Genomic DNA, 23804 nt, shown 5'->3' with positions numbered 1-23804 from the left:
CGGATGGGCGAGCCCATCTGCTCTCTTGCAATTGAGGAAAATGAGTGCCAGTCCGGCGAACCCATGCGTGATTGGATATGACTGTGAGGGGGCGGAGCCTCGAGACTGGATAATAAGGGCTCAGTGTCATTTTTTTCCCCACTTGTCAGAGAGCAAACCCACCTAACCCACGATAACCCTCTCAGGCCGAGGGCTTCTCCTGAGCTCCGTAACAAGGCACCCAATAGAGGCCCGCTCTTAAGGCATCCTGGGGACCAACAGCCTGTAGACCCTCCTAGGTGACCTCTGATCCCCGGTGTTGATCTTAGTCAGCCCCTGGGTGGGCCGAGGGGGCGGCCATGGAGCTTGGGAGCTGCTTCAAGACCTACGAGGACTTCAAGGAGTGCTTCAGCGCCTACAAAAAGGAGAACAAGTGTTCCTTCATTCTCAGGGACTGCATCTCCGTCCGGTACCACAACCTCAACCATGGCACCTCTATCCGCGAGGACATCCTGTAAGGGCGTGGCGGGGGCGGGGCAGGAGGTTGGGGAGGAGGCCGGACGGTCCCAAAAAGAAGGGCGGCGTGGAGGAGGGGGTGCACCTGGGCGCCCCCCGACCCCGCCCCGTCTCTGAGCAATTCCACATTGAGCACCTGCTTGGTGCCTGGGAAAAGCGCAAAACCTCCACAGGCATCGCCTTTTGACCACCCACGTCACCTCCACTCATTCACGCCTTCATTCCCAGCTTTTCTGAAATTCATGACGACTGCAGTTTATCTCATTTTTTGAGCACCTGCCATATCCCAGACACAAAGTATGGCCTTCACAATGGATAAAAACGCCTTGGCGAGAATTTTGTTCATGTCTTCTCTTTACAAAGCAGTAACACTGGTCAGTTATTGGTTGGTTAGATTGGTCATTCATTCTTTCATTCTTTTCTTAGTTCTGTAAATGGTTCTCGAGCTCCAGAGATTAACAAACCGGTTTTCAAACACTTCCCATGTCCCAGGCAGAGTTCTCTATTCTAGGCACGCTTTCACCCACAGGGGTGTATTGAAAATCACAGGTAAATGTTATTTTTCCCATTTGGCAGATGAGAAAAGAGGCTTGGAGGCTAAGCTAAGGGTTGAAAACTCAATTGCCTTCAAGACTCAGGTGAAACGGCCCCGTGTAAGAAAACTGAACTTTTAATTTAACTATCTGAAAAGGAATGATGAAATAATCAACTCCAGGTCTTTGTGCTAGGGAGAATAGACAAGTAAACTGGGCAAAATGGAGAGCAGGCCAATTAAGTCCAGCCGATGGCCTCCATGTGGGGGTGAAGATCCAGTGTTCCCAGATATGGGCAAATGGAGTTAGCAGTCCAGGCTTTATGTGAATGTGTCCACTTTTTAAAAATTGGAAATCAATTCACATGTGAACATGCACTCTATGGGCCAACTCTGAGAGTCAAAGTGTATCTGAGTTTGAGACCTCTAGGTTGAGACATTTGGCCAAAGCTCACTCTTTGGCCAGGCAGGTGGTGTTTATTTCCCTGTTCTGGAGTCCAGTGCTGTGCTGGGTACAGATAAATATGAATAAGTAATTAAACTTGTGCTCAAAGAGCTTGAGATGGCATAGTACATGGGCTAGTATGTGACAAATGCTTTGTTAGATATGTGCAGAGGAAGAAGGGACAAGTGTCTGGGAAGACAGGAAGGGCTTCACACTGGAAGTAATGGTTTCTGCTGGGCTGTGAATGAAAACAGAAGGCTAGAGCAGAAGTTCAGTGGTTAATATCAAGTATCACAGAGGGGTTTGACCAGAAGGAGCTGTGGAGTGAAGACACAAATATATGAAAGAATGTGGCGTGTTTGAGAAACAGTGTAGCAGTCCATACCTGTCAGGAGGTCGTGTCAGTTGCAGTTCACCCATCAAGAAAAGCTTCCCTTGTGGCTTTACTGTAAAGAATCCACCTGCAACATGGAAGACCTGGGTTCAATCCCTGGGTGGGGAAGATCCCCTGGAGAAGGGAAAGGCTACCCACTCCAGTATTCTGGCCTAGAGAATTCCATGGACTGTATAGTCCATGGGGTCGCAAAGAGTTGGACACAACTGAGAGACTTCCATCAATAAAAGGTCTTCAAGCTTCCCTGGTGGCTCAGATGGTAAAGAATCTGCCTGCAATGCAGGAGAGTGGGGTTTGATCCCTGAATCGGGAAGATGCCCTGGAGAAGGGCATGGCTACCCAATCCAGTCTGTGAAGTGTTTGGACTTTGATCTATGCTATCTTTCTAAGCAATGAAAGAATGCAAAAAAAAAAATGCCCTGCTTCAAACTGCTTAACAGTATAGGCCAGATAAAGTGCAATAGCCTCCCTGTTGCCCTCTTGATTAAGTCCAGGACTATTATTAACCTGGCTCCCCAGACTATCTAACCCTTTTGACCTCCCCATCTTGCATTGTGTGCTCCATACTCACCGACTCTTACTCCATGATCAGCCCCTGTCCCAAGCCCATAGCTTCCTAGTCCTTGCACTTAACCACTTCTACTTGTTAGGATAACCTTGTCCATCACTTATCTTAGCTCTCTCTTCCTCAAACAGTTGTTTTGTATACTAACCTTTCTGTACTGTATATCCTGAACTACGATTTACCAACATTTTTCTTTAAATTGTTCTAATATTCAAAGAAATTCTAGAACCAATCTAAGTAATACTATATAAGAAGGAACAGTATGGTGGCCAAAAAGTAGTATATCTTTTTTAAACATCCTTGTTTCTCTGCAGTCATTTTGGACCACTTGTGGAAAACTCTGTCTTAGCTAATTGTTACTTTTCCTTCAGATACTAGCATAATTTCCAAAAAGCCTTTCTTATGTTAGGTTCAGTGCTCCTACTCTGTGTTCTGACAGCGCTTGTTATAGCTCTTTGCACATCCTTTTGGAATATAGTTTACAGAGGTTTCCCTGGTTTGCTGAGCTCTTTGAGGGAGGGACTCTGGTTTACTATTTTTTGCATTCTCACTGATTGACACCATGCTGCTTGCTTAGAATCAAGTCCAAACCCCTCACAAATGCACCTCGACACCCTTCGGGGGGATCACCTCCAGGGTCTAGCATAAGGCTTGTCCCACAGCAGGGCTTAAGTAACCGTTGAATGAATGAGTCATCGAATATTAAATGTATAACTCAGTGAAACTGGTGCTACAGGGACTCAGAGAAAAGTCACAGTGGGCTGGGGAAGTAAGAGAGACAAGGAGGCTTGAGCTGGGCCCTCAGAGACAGGGAGGTGTCAGGAGGTGTGCTTTCTATCTGCTGCTGTAACAAATTACCCACAAACTCAGTGATGAAAGCAACACAAATTTAGTAGCTTATCCTTCTATAGGTTAGAAGTCAGGCACAGATCTGACTGGGCTAAAACCAAGGCATCAGCAGAGTTGTATTTCTTTCTGGAGCCCCTGTACATGCATGCTAAGTCACTTCAGTCGTGTCTGACTCTTCGAGACGCTATGGACTGTAGCCCTCCAGGCTCCTCTGTCCATGGGATTCTCCGGGCAAGAATACTGGAGTGGGTTGTCATGTCCTCCTGGGGATCTTCCTTACCCAGGAATCTAACCCAAGTCTTCTGAGGCTCCTGCTTTGCAGGTGGCTTCTTTACCTCTGAGCCACTGGGGAAGCCCCTGGAGTCCCTGTAAGAGAGTCCATTTTCAAGCCTTCCAGCTTCTAGAAGCTGTTCACATTCCTTGACTCATGGTCCCCTTCCTCCATCTTCAAACCAGCAGTGGCTGGTGTAGTCCTCGAATCATATCACTCTGACCCTGCTTTGTTCCATCTCCTTCTCTGGCGCCCCTTCTGCCTCCCTCTTCCATTTTTTAGGATCCTGTGGTTGTATTAGGCCCGCCCAGATAATCTAGGATAATTTCCCTTTTAAAAAATCAGGTAATTAGTAACCTTGATTCCATCTGCAATCTTAATTCCACTTTGCCGTCTAACCCAGCATATTGACAAAGTTTAGAGATGAGGCAGTTGGCATCTTCAGGGGCCCATCTGCCTATCACAGGGGGTTAACATGCTGCCGGGAGAAGTGGTGTGTGAGCCAGTGCATATGCTATACCTGGAAGGCAGTGAGGAGACACACTTGACTAGAAGGGAGATTTATGCTGGAGCAGTACCAAAAAGAATGGCAGGGACTTAGCTAACAGAGGTGCAGATTAGTTTCATTTATTTTTGCAGGTTGAACAGTTTTTTAAATGAATTTGTTTTTGAGTGGTCAATATAGTCATCTAATTTTTTAAAAATTTCAAATTACATCAAAGTTTGCAAAAGGCAGTGTCCCTTCCAGTATATTATCTAGAGACAACCACTCTTATCTTCCTGACATACTCTGAGCTTGAAAAAATATATCTTGTGTGTACATATGCACCTTTAAAAAACACACACAGGTGACTGACTCTTTTTTTTTTTTTTTTTGTGGCGGCAATGTACCACATGCGGAATCTTAGTTCCTTAACCAAGGACCGAACTTGGGGCCCCCTGCATTGGAGTCTTAACCGCTGGACCCTTGGGGAAGTCCCTTGCATACTACTTTTACATATCATTCTGTACCTTGTTTTTCTCACTTATCAATGTATTTTGGAGATTACTCCACATCACTCCATTGTATGAGCCATTTAATTCTTTGATTCTGGCGATTGTCAACTGAAAACTTACTCCATGCTAGTGTCTAGAAAGAGTGTTGAAAAACATAAGTTGAGTCCCTGCCTTCATAGTGCTTGCCCTCCAGGCAGGGAGACAAATATTAAACTCTAATTGCAGAAATAACAATTTCCTTAAAAGAGTGGTAAGAGGGAATTCCCTGGCTGTCCAGTGGTTAGGACTCTAATTCCACTGCCAAGGGCCCAGGTTCCCTCTCTGGTCAGCCCCAAAGCCAATCAGTCAATCAATAAATAAAATAGTAGTAAGAGTCTAGGAAAGACTGGTAGTAAGAGCCAAAGGAGGAGAAGGAAATGGCAACCCACTCCAGTGTTCTTGCCTGGAGAATCCCAGGGACGGGGGAGCCCGGTGGGCTACCATCTATGGGGTCGTCTTTTTTTTTTTTTTTTTTAAAAAAAAAAGAGCCAAAGGAAAAGTCTAGGGTGCCATGTGGGGAATGGCAAGGGACTCTAATCTTGTACGTAGTGTGGGTGTTGGCTGACACTTGATGCCGGTGCAGGCTCTTGGGGAGGAAAAAACGGCCATCCCTGATATTTTGTGGAAGTAAGTTTACAAAGCACATTCACCTCCTTACCTGACTTGGCCCTCTGAATCCCCTTGTCAGAAGTAGGTTTCACTCCCATTAAATGAGTTAATACATGTAAAGTGTTTATTACAAGGCCCACTACACAGAAAATATTCCATAAATATTATTGCCTTTATAATAATGTTATTGTGCAGATGGGGGAAATGGCCAGGAGAAGTTGAATGTTCAGTTCAGTTCAGTTCAGTCGCTCAGTCGTGTCCGACTCTTTGGGACCCCATGAATCACAGCACGCCAGGTCTCCCTGTCCATCACCATCTCCCAGAGTTCACTCGAACTCACTTCCATGAATCAGTGATGCCATCCAGCCATCTCATCCTCTGTTGTCCCCTTCTCCTGCCCCCAATCCCTCCCAGCATCAGAGTCTTTTCCAATGAGTCAACTCTTTGCATGAGGTGGCCAAAGTACTAGAGTTTCAGCCTTAGCATCATTCCTTCCAAAAAACACCCAGGGCTGATCTCCTTCAGAATGGACTGGTTGCATCTCCTTGCAGTCCAAGGGGCTCTCAAGAGTCTTCTCCAACACCACAGTTCAAAAGCATCAATTCTTCGGCACTCAGCCTTCTTCACAGTCCAACTCTCACATCCATACATGACCACAGGAAAAACCATAGCCTTGACTAGACGGACCTTTGTTGGTAAAGTAATGTCTCTGCTTTTCAATATGCTGTCTAGGTTGGTCATAACTTTCCTCCCAAGGAGTAAGCATCTTTTAATTTCATGGCTGCAGTCACCATCTGCAGTGATTTTGGAGCCCAAAAAAATAAAGTCAGCCACTGCTTCCACTGTTTCCCCATCTATTTGCCATGAAGTGATGGGACCAGATGCTATGATCTTCGTTTTCTGAATGTTGACCTTTAAGCCAACTTTTTCACTCCTCTTTCACTTTCATCAAGAGGCTTTTTAGTTCCTCTTCACTTTCTGCCATAAGAGTGGTGTCATCTGCATATCTAAGGTTGTTGGTATTTCTCCCGGAATCTTGTTTCCAGCTTGTGCTTCTTCCAGCCCAGCGTTTCTCATGATGTACTCTGCATATAAGTTAAATAAGCAAGGTTAAGAGGACTAAAAGTTCTACCTCTCTGCTTTACATTAAGGCTCCTAGTTTCATTATGTAACTCTTTGAAGGCGGTTACCCCCTAGCTCCTCTGTTCTTGGGCAAAAGGGAGGAGAGAAGGTAGATAGAGTCAAGGCAGGCAAGGAGCAGAGGCCTGGGTAGTCAAGACTTAGAAGAGGAAAATAAGATTCAGTAACAAAAACCACCCCCAGCCCCAAAACCACCTGGTGGGAGCCAGGGAAGTCTGAATTTGGGGTACAGTTGCAGTCAAGGAAAATAAGAATATGCAGAAAGGAGCAAGCAAGTCAGAGCAGGGAGTGGGGTAAGATTTCTTTCTTTTTTCTTTTCTGGCCGCACCATGCAGCATGTGGGATCTTAGTTCCCCAACCAGGAGTTGAACCTGCGCCCCCTGCATTGGAAGTGCAGAGTCTTAACTACTGGATTGCCAGAGAAGTCAGAAGGTTTTCAGAAGTTGTAAGAAAGCATCAAGGTGTTAGAACTGAAGATCAGACCCATCCTGTTTATTGCCACAGCTCGAAGCTCCCTCCTCAACCACTGGGTTATAACAGCATCCCGGTATTGATTCAGTCAACAAACTTCTAGTGAGAGGTAAAAAGGTTTACCCCCGCAGGCTTGAGCTAGGATAAAAAGATTGAGTGAACTGTGGTCTCTACCCTTGAGGATAATCATATGCCAGAGCTAGTTTGGGAGGAAGTGAATTCTGAGCAGCTCAGGCCTTCAGCAGAGAGGGAGTGACTGCTTGTTGGGGTGTTGTAAAGGGTGTTCTTGGAGCTTGTGTTGGATACTGGCTCTGTGCCAGAGTGCACTGAGTTGGGCTTTTTGAGTGATGTATGGACGTGTGGGATGAGCACTTCTCTTGTGGGACTGGAGGGCAGGAAGGGGAAATGCTTTCAGGGAGTAATTTAGCAGAGCAGTGTTTCCTGCAACCAGATAGACAGGTCAGGCGAGATGATTTTAAATGTTTATGTTAATATCTAAACATAAAGGTCCTTATTAAATAAAGTGAGCTGATTTAAAGAAAACCATTTGAAAATACTGATACAAAGGTTATAGGAATGGCTATGGCAGATGGAAAGGGGGTCGGTGATTCCTTGAAGTTCAGGAAAAGCTGGCATATCTGTTAAAAGTGAGAGCTCTGAAGTCAGAAAGACAGGCTTTAACTCTGACCCGGGGCAAGACTTTTAATTTCCATGACACAGTTTCATCCTCTGCAAAATGAGGAGGATGTGGTGAAGATTACATAAAATACACGTAGTGGTTTAAAAATGAAGTCGCTCAGTCGTTTTCGACCCCATGGACTGTAGCCTACCAGGCTCCTCCGTCCATGGGATTTTCCAGGCAAGAGTACTGGAGTGGGTTGCCATTGCCTTTTCCAGAGTATCTTCCCGACCCAGGGATTAAACTCAGGTCTCCCGCATTGTAAGCAAGACGCTCTTGCTAGTGGTTTAAGCACAGTAATATTTGCTAAAGTCATAATTGTAGTACATGACAGAAAATGGTAGGTATTTTTAAAAGAGTCAGAGAATTGTGTTGTGGGAGTTATTTCTAAATGACCCAAAATCCCAATCAACTGGGAGATTCTGTGATTTTTACACCCAGTTTCCCTTCCCATATTTTTATGTATGGCTGTTACGTGTGTTTTTATTTGTGTTATGTCTTTGGAGAATTGATAGTCTTCAAACATTCCGTGAAGTGTTCTGTTGTCTCTCTCCATTGCTGTTCAGTCTAATAGCTACCTTTTTTGACACTGGAACACGTTCCCAAAAAAGTGTTCAAAAAAGGTAGCTATTAGATTGAAGACTATCGACCTCAACATGAATCAGTCATAGGTACACATATACATATATGCCCTCCCTTTTGAACCTCCCTCCTCTGCTGAGGGTTTTAGTTTTATTTAATCCCCATCACACCCTTTGAACTAAGCCTTTGTTATCTGAGTTTTCATTTTCCACATATCCCTGGTGACTCAGACAGTAAAGTGTCTGCCTACAATGCGGGAGACCTGGGTTCGATCCCTGGGTCGGGAAGATCCCCTGGAGAAAGAAATGGCAACCCACTCCAGTACTATTGCCTGGAAAATCCCATGGGCAGAGGAGCCTGGTAGGCTATAGTCCATGGGATTGCAAAGAGTCAGACATAAATGAGCGACTTCACTTTCTTTCTTTTCTAGTCACAAGGCTGTGTGGGAAAACAAAAATCATGCTAACAAACTAGCCACTTTTAAAATTAGTTACTACTTAGTCATTCCTTCTTGCTTGTCTCCACCAATTCCATCAACATCTTTGGTAGTCAGTTTCTGGCTAATGAATAGATGAGGTAAACCTCAGGATAATAACAGTGCAAATAAAATTGATTGCAAACTGAAATAGCAAGAGCTATTCCAGAGCTATGGTACTTGGTGAAGTCCCTATCATGAAGTCTCTATCATGAAGAGTCGTGATAGAGAAATCCTTACATTCCCCACAGCCTTATGCCAGCTGACAGACGGAGAAGGAAAATCAAGGACAGTGACTGAAATACAGACTTGAAAAGCAAAGAATTTGCAGAGCAAAAAATTAAGTTAGGCCCTTGGGAAACATGATAAAGCACAGGAATATTTTGGTAAAACTGACCTTTATATATTGCAAAGGTGAGCTAGGAAATAAAGTATAAGAGTGTTTGGGGTAAATACATCAGGGAAAAAAATTGATTCTTCAAGTGGTTCTTTGATTATTTAAGAATTGGCAGACAGCCACCATTATAGCCTGTTGTTCAGTTGCTAAGTTCTGTCCAGCTCTTTGCAACCCCATGGACTACAGCACATCAGGCTTCTCTCTCCTTCACTATCTCCCAGAGTTTGCTCAAATTCATGTCCATTGAGTTGGTGATGCTATCAAACCATCTCATCTTCTGCCACCCTCTTCTTTTGCCCTCAATCTTTCCCAGCATCAGGGCCTTTTCCAATAAGTCAGCTCTTCGCATCAGGTGGCCAAAGTATTAGAGCTTCAACTTCAGCATCAGTCCTTCCAATGAATATTCAGGGTTGGTTTCCTTTAAGATTGACTGGTTTGATTTCTTTGGCAGTCCAAGGGACTCTCAAGAGTCTTCTCTAGTGCCACAATTTTAAAGCATCAGTTCTTCAGTGTTCAGTCTTCTTTATAGTCCAACTCTCACATCTCTACATGACTTAAATTTCATTACATATAATATTTTCATAATTTTCATCACATTTTTTAAAGATCTGCTCAAATCTTTTTTTCTACTATTTTCTATAAAACAGGGATTCTGAAAATGTATTTTGGGCTGCAATTAATTGAAAGTCCTGACTCAAAATGCCTTATTTCTTAGCCCAGAGAAGGTGATTGTTTCAGCGGCTCAGGCTTTTCCTTTCTTTCCACTCTCCGTCTTCAATTCTCAGCTTTGTTCTTAGAGTGTCTCGCCACATGGCACATATGTAGGGGTCACATTCAGAAGAAAAAGCCTGCCTTGGTTTCTTACAGACTTCCTATCATGTTTCTTTGCAGAATTGGGCCGGTATCCATGGTCATTCTTAACAAGATTACTTTAATTGGCTTAGACCAGCCCTGAAGCACTTAGCTGTGTGGGGAGGAATGACAACCTGAATGAAACTGGCCAGAAGGAAGGAAGGAGCGAGGGGGATGGGGGATGTTGGATTAATTACCAACCAATCATGCCTTTTTTTTTTTTTTAATTGAAGAATAGTTGAGGGAACTCCCTGGTGGTACAGTGGCTAAGATGGTTAGGACATGGGGTTTCATTACCATGGGTTCAGGTTTGATCCCTAGTCAGAGAACTAAGATCCCATGAGCCTCAAGACGTGGCCAAAAAAAAAAGAAAGAAAAGAATAGTCACTGTACTACGTAAGTGTACAGTATAGTGATTCACAATTTTCAAAGATTTTATCCCATTCTTTTTATAAAATATTGTCTATATTCCCCATGTTGAACAGCATATCCTTATACACAGTATAGTGATTCACAATTTTCAAAGATTTTATCCTATTCTTTTTATAAAATATTGTCTACATTCCCCATGTTGAACAGCATATCCTTATACACAGTACAGTGATTCACAATTTTCAAAGATTTTATCCCATTCTTTTTATAAAATATTGTCTATATTCCCCATGTTGTACAGCATATCCTTATACAGAGTATAGTGATTCACAATTTTCAAAGATTTTATCCCATTCTTTTTATAAAATATTGTCTATATTCCCCATGTTGTACAGCATATCCTTATACAGAGTATAGTGATTCACAATTTTCAAAGATTTTATCCCATTCTTTTTATAAAATATTGTCTATATTCCCCATGTTGAACAGCGTATCCTTATGGCTTATTTTATACCTAAATGGTTTGTACCTCTTAGTCCCCTACCCCATCCTGCCCCTCCCCCCTTGCCTCTTCCCACTGTTAACCATTAGCTTGTTCCCTGTATCTGTGAGTCCGCTTCTTTTTTGTTATATTCTCTGCTGCTGCTAAACCGCTTCAGTCGTGTCCGACTCTGTGCGACCCCAGAGACGGCAGCCCACCAGGCTCCCCCGTCCCTGGGATTCTCCAGTCAAGAACACTAGAATGGGTTGCCATTTCCTTCTCCAATGCATGAAAGTGAAAAGTGAAAGTGAAGTCGATCAGTTGTGTCCGACTCTTAGCGACCCCATGGACTGCAGCCTACCAGGCTCCTCCGTCCATGGGGTTTTCCAGGCAAGAGTACTGGAGTGGGGTGCCATTGCCTTCTCCAGTTATATTCTCTAGTTTGTTATATTTTTTAGATCCCACATATAGGTGATATCAGATTGTAAATTATCTTTCTCTGCCACAGCCTTTTAAACAAATTCACTTTTGTGCATGCTAAATCACTTCAGTCGTGTCCGACTCTGTGCAACCCTATGGAGTGTATAGCCCACCAAGCTCTTCTGTCCATGACATTCTCCGGGCAAGAATACTGGAGTGGGTGGCCATGCCCTCCTCCAGGGGATCTTCCCAACCCAGGGAACAAACTTGAGTCTCTGACATCTCCTGCATTGGCAGGCAGGTTCTTTACCACTAGCGCCACTGGGAAGCCTGAATTCACTTTTAGTTGTAGTGATTATTCTTGGATCAGGTACTGATTATTCAGAGACCAGTGCTCTGGTTATTTCTGTATTTATAGATTTGGAGGCTGAGAGGAAATGAAGTGACTTGTTCACTTTCACACAGCTAAGTGGTAAAGCTGGAAATTCAACTCAGATCTTCTGAGTCTTGTTCCTAACTCAGATTATGTTGTCTAAAATGGGTTGACTTCACCTGTAAAAATTCTGTTCTTTGCTCGAGGTACAGTTTACATGCAGCAAGGACACAAATCTCATGTGAAATTAATCAAAAGCTTTAGATCTGCTCCAATCCCCATAGTCAGGGGGAATTAGTCTTTATTCAGTTATAAGTGTGTTGCTCGTACCTCTGTTTAACCTTTCACTTACTTCTGACTTTACCGATCATCTGTGTACTCATCTCCGTGCTCAACAGACTTTGACAGTAGAGCCTAATTTGTCTCCATCACCTTCTGAGCAACTAGTGTTTGGTACATAATAGACTTAGTACACGTTTGAAATTAAACAAAGGACTTGTCCAAAGTTACAGTTCATAGTAGTGCTGGGCCAGAAGCCAAGCCACCTGACAGAACTCTCCTGGCGATCGTCCTAATGTGCTGCTCACACTGTAAGATGAATTTCTGTCATGCAGTCTCTCATTCAGTGTGTGTGTTCTGAGCACCTACTCTGTGCCAGGTACAGTACCGGGCGCTGGGAGTACACTGGGGGCACAGTCCAGTTAGAGGAAAATAAACACCTACAGAGCAGATTTGGCTGACTTCCTTCCTTCACGTCCTGGCTGAGCATGCTGGGATAGAAGCACTAAGGGGGATTCAGAAGTATAAAACCCTATCCCTGTCTTGAAGAGAGTCTATGCCTTCACTTGGGAGATAGAAATAAATATAGATTAAAATTACTACAGTGCTCCAAGAATTCTTCCGAAAGACTTGTGTATTTCACTGTGTGTAAGTTACAGCTCAATACCAAAGATTAAGGGAAGCAGGAAAAAATGACACAGGCTTTAACCTAGTGCCCCTGAAGTTTGAAGTGCTTGATGCCAACAAGCACAGTATGTTTAGAGATCTTTAAGGACATTATTGAACCTGAATAAAGTATTGAGGGTCAAGTTGAGGAAGATAAAAATGAGAATTCAGAAGGAGAAATATTTTGGAAGAAGACAGGCAACATAATGGTTAACTACATAGACTGTAGCCAAGCAGACTTAGTTCAAATCCCAGATTCTCCAGTTTTAGCCAGAGGATTAAATCCCAGATTCTCATGCTCAAGAACCTCTTTAAGCCTGTTGCCCCATCTGTAAAATGTAGATGGTAGAACCCTTTTATTAGAATGAAATGATGCATGTAAGGGGTTTACATGGAACTTGGCATATAGTAATCCTTATACATGCAATAGTGGGAGAAATGAATTTAAAAGACATAACATAATGGATATAAACCTGGAGAAGGAGGAATTAAAAAGAATGCTGATGTCTCCACAGGGAGGTGCAGTCGTTAATGAACCAGAAAAGGGGGAAAGAGTTTTATGCTTGGCACTCACCAGTGTCTTTTTTTTTCTTTTTTTGACTAGGCTAACAAGCATGGATTATGAGCACATAAAGTCAATACAATGTGATGAGCTAAGATCTATGCCAAGATGTTGAGCCAGCAGAAGGGTAGGGCCCATCCTGAGGGCTTGGGGGAGGCCTCCTAGGAAAGAAGGTAGTTGCATGTAATCCTGAAGGATGAGTAAGCTCTGAGATGAAGACAGGTGGGTAGGGCATTCCAGACAGAGAGACAACACGAGCAAAGGCGAAGACGTGAGACACAGTGTAGGGGACCCTGGAAGCAGTTGGTCTTTCTCAGTTCAGTTCAGTTCAGTCGCACAGTCGTGTCCGACTCTTTGCAACCCCGTGAATCACAGCACGCCAGGCCTCCCTGTCCATCGCCAACTCCCAGAGGTCACTTAGACTCATGTCCATCGAGTCAGTGATGCCATCCAGCCATCTCATCCTCTGTCGTCCCCTTCTCCTCCTGCCCCCAATCCCTCCCAGCATCAGAGTCTTTTCCAATGAGTCAACTCTTTGCATGAGGTGGCCAAAGTACTAGAGTTTCAGCCTTAGCATCATTCCTTCCAAAGAAATCCCAGGGCTGATCTTCAGAATGGACTGGTTGGATCTCCTTGCAGTCCAAGGGGCTCTCAAGAGTCTTCTCCAACACCACAGTTCAAAAGCATCAATTCTTCGGCACTCAGCCTTCTTCACAGTCCAACTCTCACATCCATACATGACCACAGGAAAAACCATAGCCTTGACTAGACGGACCTTTGTTGGCAAAGTAATGTCTCTGCTTTTCAATATGCTGTCTAGGTTGGTTATAACTTTTCTTCCAAGGAGTAAGCATCTTTTAATTTCATGGCTGCAGTCACCATCTGCAGTGATTTTGGAGCCCAGAAAAATAAAGTCTGACACTGTTTCCACTGTTTCCCCATCTATTTCCCATGAAGTGATGGGACCAGATGCCATGATCTTCGTTTTCTGAATGTTGAGTTTTAAGCCAACTTTTTCAGTCTCCACTTTCCCCTTCATCAAGAGGCTTTGTAGTTCCTTTTCACTTTCTGCCATAAGGGTGGTGTCATCTGCATATCTGAGGTTATTGATATTTCTCCAGGAAATCTTGATTCCAGCTTGTGCTTCTTCCAGCCCAGCATTTCTCATGATGTACTCTACATATAAGTTAAATAAGCAGGGTGACAATATACAGCCTTGACGTACTCCTTTTCCTATTTGGAACCAGTCTGTTCTTCCATGTCCAGTTCTAACTGTTGCTTCCTGACCTGCATATAGGTTTCTCAAGAGGCAGGTCAGGTGGTCTGGTATTCCCATCTCTTTCAGAATTTTCCACAGTTTATTGTGATCTACACAGTCAAAGGCTTTGGCATAGTCAATAAAGCAGAAATAGATGTTTTTCTGGAACTCTCGATTTTTTGATGATCCAGCGGATGTTGGCAATTTGATCTCTGGTTCCTCTTCCTTTTCTAAAACCAGCTTGAACATCTGGAAGTTCACGGTTCACATATTGATGAAGCCTGGCTTGGAGAATTTTGAGCATTACTTTACTAGCGTGTGAGATGAATGCAATTATGCGGTAGTTTGAGCATTCTTTGGCATTGCCTTTCTTTGGGATTGGAATGAAAACCGACCTTTTCCAGTCCTGTGACCACTGCTGAGTTTTCCAAATTTGCTGGCATATTGAGTGCAGCACTTTCACAGCATCATCTTTCAGGAGTTGAAATAGCTCAACTGGAATTCCATCACCTCCACTAGCTTTGTTCATAGTGATGCTTTCTAAGGCCCACTTGACTTCACATTCCAGGGTGTCTGGCTCTAGGTCAGTGATCACACCATCGTGATTATCTGGGTTGTGAAGATATTTTTTGTACAGTTCTTCTGTGTATTCTTTCCACCTCTTCTTAATATCTTCTGGTCTTTCTAGGGTACAATAAAACAAGATGGTGGGGGCAGTGGAAAACAGGCAGGAGATCAGGCGGAGGCTGTCCCAAGGTCACAGCCTGCTGGCCTTGCCGTACCACCGGGCCGCTCCCTGAGCCAGGGATGACGTGGCCGCCTGGCTGCTGTGCACACAACAGGTGCAGGCATTTTCAGCCTCCGGCCCCTCCGCCCTGTAATTTCAAGCCTGACATCCTATTTCTCTAAGCTTGCCCCACAGGGTGAGCAAACAGGACCAGCTGGATTAGAGTGTTTGGAACGGGTTGCTGAGATGCCAGCGTTGTGTCATGTCATGCCAGAGGCTGAGATTTTTTTTCCCCTTCATTAATCTTTGGGTTGGGACCTCTCTGAGGAGTCAGGGGTGTGACCTGTCCCACCCACCTGCGGTCCCTGAGTCATTCAGCCAGCCCATCTTTGACAAGCATCTGCTGAAAGAATAGCATTTGTGCTAGGTGCTTAGAATACGCTGAGGATTGATTTACTCTTGACAGTTGAAAACAGCCCCATCCAATTGGAAAAGTACTGCATAAACGCCCAAGAATAGGTCACAAGGCTTAGGAGCTGTAATAACAGTAGATGACTCCTATTTAGAATAAATAAAAGGCTGAACCAGGCTCTGGGCTAAATATTATGTCTGTGGCTTATTTAAATCTCATAACAACCCTATTTAGTTTTATTTTATGATGTTAAGGAAACTGCATACAGAGAGTTGAAGTAACTTGCCCAGAGTCAAACAGCTGCTGAGTGGTAGAAGTGAAGTGAAGTCACTCAGTCGTGTCCGACTCTTAGCGACCCCATGGACTGCAGCCCACCAGGCTCCTCCGTCCATGGGATTTTCCAGGCAGGAGTACTGGAGTGGGGTGCCATCGCCTTCTGGATTCAAATCCAGGAGTCAGCCTCCAGCCTCCCCACTGTGTAACCACTACTGCTACCCAGGAAATCTGCTAAGCCTTTTGTTTCAAATAAATGCTATGAATCTTAAGTAAGGAGCAATTACTGTGGCTTGAGGGCATCCATAAAGGTTTCCTGGAGAAGGTAGGACCTAATTTGGGCCTCAAAGATAGAAAGGAGGGAGACAACAGATATTCAGTTTAATTACCAGTCTCCTTTGAGTAGGCACATTCAGCCTAGAACGGCAAAGCTAGCAGAATCCCAGGGATCATCTAGCCTCAGGGTTCTCACTCTCTCAGGATGTAGACATTTTTCTTTAAGTCAAAGATGAACCCAGATCTTTTCTCTTAGAGAGGCAGCCCAGATCTACCCTAACCCCTGAGACCTCTTTTATTTTTGCTGCCTGGAGGAGGAAACAGAGAAGGCAATGGCTCCCTGAGGGCAGGAATGAAAGACACTTTAGACAGCAGGTAACTAGTTCTGCTGTTGCTATTCATCTATTTCCCCGTATATCTTTGCCTCAGATTGACAACTACAGATGGGAAAATGAGAATAAGTAAAAGGAGTTGGAGCTTAGAACTTCTGTAGATGCAAATGAAGGGTGTTTTAATTGGATGGGGTCTTGAAGAAAGACCTGACTACTTTGGGACTGGAGCGTGAACGTGAATCTTTCTTTCCCATATCCTATACCACACTGTGGTCTCCAGGAAATGTATCAGGCACTGTGAGTCCCTACAGGGCCTAGACTTGTAAGAGAAAACTGGGTGGTCAGCACCTGTTTCACTGTTGCTTCTGCCTTCCCTAGATATGTGCAGGTGAAATTTGTCTGTATTCGGACCCAGTCAAACAGGAAGAGAGCAGCAGAAGCAGACATGTGCCCAGCATACTTGCTCCTGCGGTACAATGAGAAACTGGATAAACTGTTCATCAGTGAACTCAACACACAGCATATACACATTGACCCCAAAACCACTGGTCCTAGAGGAGACGCCACCGGCAAATCTCAGAAGAAACTCCCGTCTGCACAGCCCGCGGTCAACAAAGACCTTGGCACAGCTGCAAAGTCCCCAGTTGAACCATCGTTTTGCTTAGACGAGGTCCAGATACCCGCCAAGCCAGAGCAGGAGGACATCGCTCCTTCTGACCTGGCCAAGATAGCCAAAGTGATGAAGAACTTTCTTAAGGTAGATGTGGGTTCCATGGCCTCCTTCAGTGTGGGCAGCAGCCAAGACCTGGACCGGCTCAGTTTCCAGAGCAGCAAGATGAGCGATCTGTTTGTCCGCTTCCCAGAGAATCTCTTGCTGCACCGGGTGGAGAACGCTCAGGGCCACATCCTCTACGCTTTCCTGGTGGAGAGCAAGGAGCGAGAAGGGCGGGTGGTACACTTCGCGGTGCTCAAGGCCGAGACAGCCACCTCCGTGGCCAAGATGCTAAGCATCTTTACGGAGTTCAACTCAGATTGGCCCAAGGTCAAGGTGGTCTTCGTGGACCCGTCCTTCCCTCACCGAGCCATCCTGCAGGAGGTCTTCCCTGGTGCCCGCATCCTCCTCTCCGTCTATCACACGACCCGACTCTTGGAGAAGAAGCTGCATCGCAGTTCTGCAGATCCGTCCTTTAAACGGCTCATGAAGGAAGCCCTGCGGGAGGCCGTGTTTGTCACCTCCGAGACCAGCCTGCAAAATCTCTGCCAGATGTCCCGGGCCCTGCTTGACGAGCAGCTCTTCAGCTTCCTGCAGGCCCACTGGTTCTCCTGTGAACTGCTGTGGTACATGCACGTCAGGAAGGGCCTGCACGCCTGTAGCACCTACATGGACAGCCTGGACGTCGTCACCAGCAAGGTGTCGAGCCTCTTCCGGGAGCAGCAGTCCCTGCTGGACTGCATCCTCCACTTTGTGGATTACATAGACTTCTTTAACACCAAAGGCGTGAAGAACTTTCCCACGGCTCCCCCCAAGTTAAAGAGAGCCCGGTCAGCAAACACGGCCCCCAAGTCCAAGAAGCCTTCTGGCATCTGCGGAGGGAGCCTCAGCAGGCCCCCCGTGCAGGAGGCCAAGCCAGAACAAGTGCGGGGGCCGCCACGGCAGCCTCCCCAGGGGCAGCCCTTGCAGGGCGGCATGCTGGCCTCCTTACGCCAGAGCGGCTCCGACCTGGCCTACAAGCTGTGCCACAATGAGTGGGTGGTGGTGCAGAGCTCCACGCACCTGGTGGACGTGGCTGGCTGCGCTGTGGACGTGCAGCTGCTTGAGGACTCCCACCAGGTGAGCAAAGACGGCTGCAGCTGCAGCTGCTACTTTCAGCAGCGGTACCACCTGCCGTGCCGGCACATCCTGGCGCTGCTGCACACCAGCCAGAGGCCTGTGAGCGAAGCCATGGTGTGCCGCCGGTGGCAGAAGAGGTACCAGCACCTCCTCGGGCCCTGCGGGGAGCTCCGGGACCCCATTCTGATCCCAGCAGATGCAGGCCAGCCAGAGGAGCCGGGACGGAACGACATGATTCAGGACCTAAGCAGGGAGCTTGCAAATCTGCTGATGCAGAGTGAGGGACCAGAGCTGGAGGAGCGCTGCTCCACGCTGCGCAAGATTGTGGACATCTGGGCGGCCCCCCGCCAGCCTCCTGAGCCCAGTCACCGGCCGAGGGACTTCAGGGATGTGGGCTGCCTCCCTTTCCTCTGGGGAAAGCAGGAGGAAGGGGAGGGACTGGCTCCTGCTGGCACCACCATTCATGGTTGAAGCACTTGCACTGGCACGCTAGGCCGCCAGCCCCTCTCCCTAGCAGTCCAAGAGCTCAAAGTGGGCAGGACATGCTCGGGGTCAGCGTTTTAACCAATGTCTTTCTGGGTAGGGTTAGGAAAATGGTTCCAAGAGAAAGAAACCCTACTGTGTGACAGTCCTTTGAATCTGCCCCATTTCTGCCCTGCCTTTGGTTTTCCTTGGGAGCCTCATTCATTGTTCAAGGCCAAAGTTATTTCCATGCAGAAAGGTCATTCCTCTTTCTCCCTCAGCCCCTGAGATCAGATCTAACTAACTTTACAGAGATGATAACCCAGCCCCAGGATAGGGGGAGATAAAACAGACCTGGTTTCAGGGACTATATGAAAGGAGTGTGCTACTTGGCTGTTGCTGCTCTTTACAAAGAATTTGTACCTATTTTTACTCATATTAAAGTTTTGTTTTGTTTCTGTTCTTTAAATAAAGCAAATAAGCAAGAGAAATGTGTTCTGCCTGAACAGGGAAGGAATCTGGGTGTTGTGCAGCCAAATAGAGTCCAATGCCTCAAATTCAATGATTAGCAATCCTTCCCTTGCTTCATCCTCTTCCTGCAACCAAGTCTTCAACATTGACTTCAGGCTGCCTCATATTCTAGCCCAAAGAAGCCAAATAGATTGGGAGGGAAGAAACCTGGGTCCAAGACTTGACTGCCCTCAACTTGCTGGGCGACTGTGCACAAGTCCTTAATTTGACCCCAGTTTCCTCATCTGCAAAAACGAATCCATTGGCATGTTCTAATTCCAGTTTCACTTCTAGATTCAATGGAGATTTAAGCATCAACACAGACTTTTGTTGCTGTTGCTAGTTTGTAACCTTAGTCACCTAAAGCCTGGTAGCTTCCCAGCTTTCGAAGAACCATCTTCAACGGAACTGAGGTCAAAAGATGGGAGTCAATCCTGCTTCTTGCACTAGTTCACCATGACCTTAACAGTCACAACACTATTCTGGATCTTGCCTGGAAAATACTGGAGGGGTTGGGCTGAGCAATACCCAAGCTCAGCTCTCTCAAGATCTCGATCTCCTCAATTCCGAGAGTTGGGCCCCTCTGACCCTTGTTGGAGAAGCAAAATTTGAGACCTGGGCCTCAGCCTCCCCATAAGACAGAGGACACAGTACAATCACACAGGCACCACTTCCTACCCTCCTGGGGCTTTGGAATTTGACCAGAAAAGACAAAAAAAATTTTTTTGAAACACTGCTATTTATTTTCCTTTTGTTTTTTGGCCTCTGAGGGAGTTTCCATAGTAACCCACCCTTCCAGCCCTCTTCCCAGATGTGTGGTTCCGCAGTTTCAGCTTCAGGGTTCAGACTCCAAAGGATGCTAGTGTCTTCAGGCTTTCATTGGTTGCCGCCAGCCGAGCCCCTCGTAACCCTGGTAACAGCGCCCGCCCACAAGTTACCGGGCTATGATTGGTCGTTGCCACAAAGTCCTAAAGCGAATTCCTCAGGCCATTGGCCCGAGTCACGGGAAGCTGGCACCGCGGTTGGTGAGCCTAGAGGTCAGTCAGAGTCAGAGGCAGGGTCAAATAGGGAGAAATGGCGACGGAGCCAAGCTGTGGTGAGTAATTCCTGAAGGGGTGGTGTGAGGCAGCTGGTGACCGTAGTCACCATGACACAGCCCCCAAAGGGGTGGGAGGTTGACTTCTCTTCTGGCTCCGGCCAGACCCCGAATGCGAACGTCAGACATCCACATCCTGCCACCTGGGTTAGAGGTGAGAGGTCAGAGGCCGTATCCCCTCTCTGTCTCTGGTTTTTTACTGTGGCAAGCTGTCAGAATCCCGAGCCAAAGACAGCTTCCAACTACTTACTGAGTGATGGTAGGCAAGTCACTTAACTTCTTTGAGCCTCAGTTTCTCATCTGTAAAATGGGGACAGTAACCGGTTTGAGGAACTAAATAGAGGAAACATTTGAATAAAGTATTACAGTTAATCGAGGGATTAACGTAGAGGGAGGAAAAACTTAGGAACATTTGTTAACCCTGTTTTCGGTTGAAGGGATTGAGGCTCAGAGGGATCACTGACCGGCCCAAGATCACACAGTAAGTCTGGAGCAATTGCAGTTCTCTTGTATATACCAGTACCAATGAAAGAATGGAGGCCAAGAAGTAAATACAAAGTGCTGTACAAATATTTTAAATATTTAAGGAGAATATTAAATATTCCTTCACACTCACTCAAATCTCCTGGCACCAAATCCTTCCATGCTGACTTCTTATCAATTAGCTCTCAGCTCCAAGTCATCCTCCCACCACTCAGAGAGGGCTTACTTGGCCACCTTGGCTAAGGCATCCTTCCCTCCTCCAGCCTACCCTTACCCCATTCTAGGGTCTTTATAAACTTCATTATCTGATACATCCTTGTTTGTTTACATGTTTATTGCATATCCCTCAGAACAGTGCTGATACATAGTTAAGGAATAAAGTATTGTCTGGGTGAATAATTGAAGAGCCAAACCCCTACTGGCTCCTTAAAGCTCTTTTCTTCTCCATAGGCCCATCTTTGGATTAAGATCTGGGGTCTACAGCCTAGCCTCAAGCCTTGACTTAGTTGGAGCTTGAGAGAGTGGGAGCCTTCTGTTTGGCGGCCGCACAGAGCAAATATTTTGACCTTGGCATCGAGACATTTCCCATCTTCCCCATGGCGCTGACAGTGCTGAATGAGCTCCTGATTGAGGACCCAAGCCCACCTCTGCTGCTCTACCAGCTTAACAAGACTGCCCAGTTGGAGACCCTCAACTATCAGAGCTGCTATATGCAGAGGGTCTTTACCCATTTTCCTGAGATCTTATTTATCCACCGGACCTATAACCCGAGGGGTGAGGTATTATACACCTTCCTGGTGGATGGACCCCGGGTGCCGCTGGAGGGTCATCTTTCCCGCGCAGTCTACTTTGCCATTCTTGCCAAGGAGGATGCTGAAGCCTTGGCCCATATATTCCAGGTGTTCAAGAAGTTTAACCCAGCATGGGAGAGAGTCTGTACCATTCTGGTGGATCCCTACTTCCTCCTGCTGCCCACCCTCGCTATGGAGTTCCCCGCAGCTGAGGTCCTGCTCTCGGCCTTCCACATCTGTAAGTTCCTCCAGGGCAAGTTCTGTCAACTGGCCCTCGAGCAGCCGGTGGAGAGGCTGCTCCTGACTGCCCTGCGGAGCACCATGTGCTCGGCCACAGCTGGGAACCTGCGGAAGCTGTACACGCTGCTGAGCACCTGCATCCCGCCAGCCCAGCTGCCCGCGCTCCACTCACACTGGCTGCTCAACGACCGCATCTGGCTGGCCCATCGCTGGAGAAGCCAAGCTGAGAGCAGCCGCTATTTTCAGGGCCTGGAGGTCACCACCCGCCTCCTCAGCCAGTTCTTTGGCACCACCCCAGTGGTGGAAAAAGGCATGAGCGCCCTGCTGCAGTACCTGCAGCAGAACTCGGGAGACAAGGTGAGTTTCAACCTGGGCCCGAGTCCCCCGAACCATTACACCCCCTTGGAGGGCAGTCCTGAAAGCCCCAAAGTGGAGCAGTTGGTGGAAGCCCGCATCCAGCACTCACTTAATGCCATCTGCACGGGGCCAGCCGCCCAGCTCTGCCTGGGCGAGCTTGCTGTGGTCCAGAAATCCATGCACCTCATCAGCTCGGGTTCCGAAAAGGTGAACATACAGATCCTGGAGGACACCCACAGGGTGCAGCCCCAGCCCCCAGCCAGCTGCAGCTGCTACTTCAACCAGGCCTTCCGCCTGCCCTGCCGTCACATCCTGGCCATGCTCAGCGCCCACCGCCAGGAGCTCAAGCCCGACATGCTGCCTGCTGAGTGGACGGCAGGCTGTGCCCCCAACCTCAGTGACATCCTGGAAAGCACATGGAGTGAGACCCTGGAGAAGCGCTTGGCTGTGGCTCTCCTCACAGAGGAGGTGAGTCAGCTCCTGCAGCATTGCAGCCAGGAGGAGTTTGAACGGCGGTACAGCACTCTGCGGGAGCTGGCCGACAGCTGGATTGGCCCTTATGAGCAGGTACAACTCTGATTACCCGTGATGCTTATCCTCGTGTATCACTTACATCCCCCTACACACACCCTTCCCCCAATACTCACTGCTATACTTCCTCAGACCCTCCTTCCAGGGAAGAAGCACAAAGGTCTTCTCTTCTGCAGCCCGCTACCCATGTGTCTAGATTCCTAAAACAGGAGGCAGCAAAGCTGTCCCGTAAAGGGCCCGGTAGTCAGTATCCTAGACTTTGCTGGGCACTTACAGCCTGTTGTATATTCCTGCTTCTTTGTTGTGTGGGTTGTTGTTTTTTTTTCCCTAACAACCTTTTCAAAAAGTAAAATCCATTCTTAGCTCAAGGGCCTTAACAGGTAATACCTGCTCTAGGATAAGAGATAAGACACTGAGTGAAGATGAAGATTAGGACTTGGTAAGAGCTTCCACAGTCATGAGACGACACCTTACCCACAGAGGAAAAGGCCCCCCAGAGGCTGAGAGCCAGGCTCTCAGCCTCACCACCTGCCAAGCTCCCCCCATCCTGAGGTTATTAAAGTGAATGTTGTCTGTTTTAGCACTTGTCTAGTTTTTTGTCTCATAGAAGGAAGTTTAGGAAATACTGGGTTGGCCAAAATGTTCGGGTTTTTCTGTGAGATGTTAGGAAAAACCCAAATGACCTTTTTGGCCACCCCAATACTATAGAACGACTAGACTCTAGAGAGTCTTCCATTACATTGCAAATTCTGGTTTCTTCCCTGTCTGTTTTCTGAGGCCTGGTGCTGCCTTTTACTTGTCCTGGGACTTGAGGCAAGTCACCTCTCTAAGCCACAATTCATTCACCTGTAAAAATGGAGCTTTCCCAGAGCACTGGTAAGATGAGAGGAGAATGGGAATGTGATAGGCTGATTCCCAGTGGGTGCTCAAATAAGAGTTAATGTTCCTTCCTTGCCTATGGTCTCATCACCTGCCCTCAGCAGAGTGAGAAACAAAAGGCAAGAGAAAAGTGCACGTTGCCTAGGGCTTTGCACAAGAATTCTGATGGGAATACCAAAAGGGTACAAAAGAAGCCTCCACTGTTCAAGCAGGGCCGCCTACCTCAGTAGTTCTCATTGTAACTACTCTGATCAAAGACCCATCTCCCAGCTTAATGGTTTCTGGGAACTTCCTGGAGTCTGGGCCCTGAATGGGCCAGTATTTGTCAGAGTGGCTCAGACCACCACCTTATTCCAGTCCCTGCCATAGGCACCACCAACCCTGCCTGCCCAAAAACCATAC

General features: G+C 46.7%; 2 protein-coding genes and 1 long non-coding RNA gene across 9 annotated transcripts; 2 read left to right on the top strand and 1 right to left on the bottom strand.

Annotated features, from left to right (window-relative positions):
* The first annotated feature begins 110 nt into the window (after positions 1 to 110).
* Positions 111 to 19006, top strand: ZSWIM3 (zinc finger SWIM-type containing 3). Of its 2 annotated transcripts, XM_086331575.1 has the most exons (3): positions 198 to 493; positions 16601 to 18424; positions 18484 to 18830. In XM_086331575.1, exons 1-3 carry the CDS (start codon positions 339 to 341, stop codon positions 18677 to 18679), a joined length of 2175 nt encoding a protein of 724 aa, XP_086187701.1. In that variant the 5' UTR covers positions 198 to 338; the 3' UTR covers positions 18680 to 18830. The 2 variants fall into 2 exon arrangements, with proteins under 2 accessions (XP_086187700.1, XP_086187701.1); XM_086331574.1 differs by having other exon boundaries at positions 111 to 493; positions 16601 to 19006.
* Positions 19007 to 19697: 691 nt separating this feature from the next.
* Positions 19698 to 23103, top strand: ZSWIM1 (zinc finger SWIM-type containing 1). 6 transcript variants are annotated; one of them, XM_086331588.1, is made up of 3 exons: positions 20029 to 20121; positions 21055 to 21378; positions 21504 to 23103. In XM_086331588.1, the coding sequence occupies exon 3, from the start codon at positions 21588 to 21590 to the stop codon at positions 22569 to 22571; it is 984 nt and encodes a 327-aa protein (XP_086187714.1). In that variant the 5' UTR covers positions 20029 to 20121; positions 21055 to 21378; positions 21504 to 21587; the 3' UTR covers positions 22572 to 23103. The 6 variants fall into 6 exon arrangements, with proteins under 6 accessions (XP_086187710.1, XP_086187708.1, XP_086187714.1 ...); XM_086331585.1 differs by having other exon boundaries at positions 21055 to 21383; XM_086331587.1 differs by lacking the exon at positions 20029 to 20121 and adding an exon at positions 20148 to 20275 and having other exon boundaries at positions 21055 to 21383.
* LOC147360114 (uncharacterized) lies at positions 19746 to 20487 on the bottom strand. Its single transcript, XR_015138955.1, has 2 exons — positions 20372 to 20487; positions 19746 to 20264 (listed from the first exon to the last, which is right to left on the bottom strand). It is a non-coding gene; the product is annotated as an uncharacterized LOC147360114 (long non-coding RNA).
* Positions 23104 to 23804: the final 701 nt, after the last annotated feature.

This window comes from Bos grunniens, chromosome 13 (assembly GCF_055505025.1).
Source record: "Bos grunniens cultivar Pamir isolate PY7600 chromosome 13, Bosgru_T2T1.0, whole genome shotgun sequence".
Lineage (NCBI taxonomy): Eukaryota > Metazoa > Chordata > Mammalia > Artiodactyla > Bovidae > Bos > Bos grunniens.
Note: the sequence above shows the minus strand (reverse complement) of the source record. Positions and strands in the feature narration are given on the sequence as shown.

Bases quoted from the DNA above. Each gene is read 5' to 3' on its own strand.
- ZSWIM3 (XM_086331575.1), top strand. From the start codon at position 339: ATGGAGCTTGGGAGCTGCTTCAAGACCTACGAGGACTTCAAGGAGTGC. The intron at 494-16,600 runs GTAAGGGCGTGG...TGCCTTCCCTAG, and splicing joins TCTATCCGCGAGGACATCCT to ATATGTGCAGGTGAAATTTG. The intron at 18,425-18,483 runs GCCGAGGGACTT...AGCAGGAGGAAG, and splicing joins CCTCCTGAGCCCAGTCACCG to GGGAGGGACTGGCTCCTGCT.
- ZSWIM1 (XM_086331582.1), top strand. From the start codon at position 21,201: ATGGCGCTGACAGTGCTGAATGAGCTCCTGATTGAGGACCCAAGCCCA.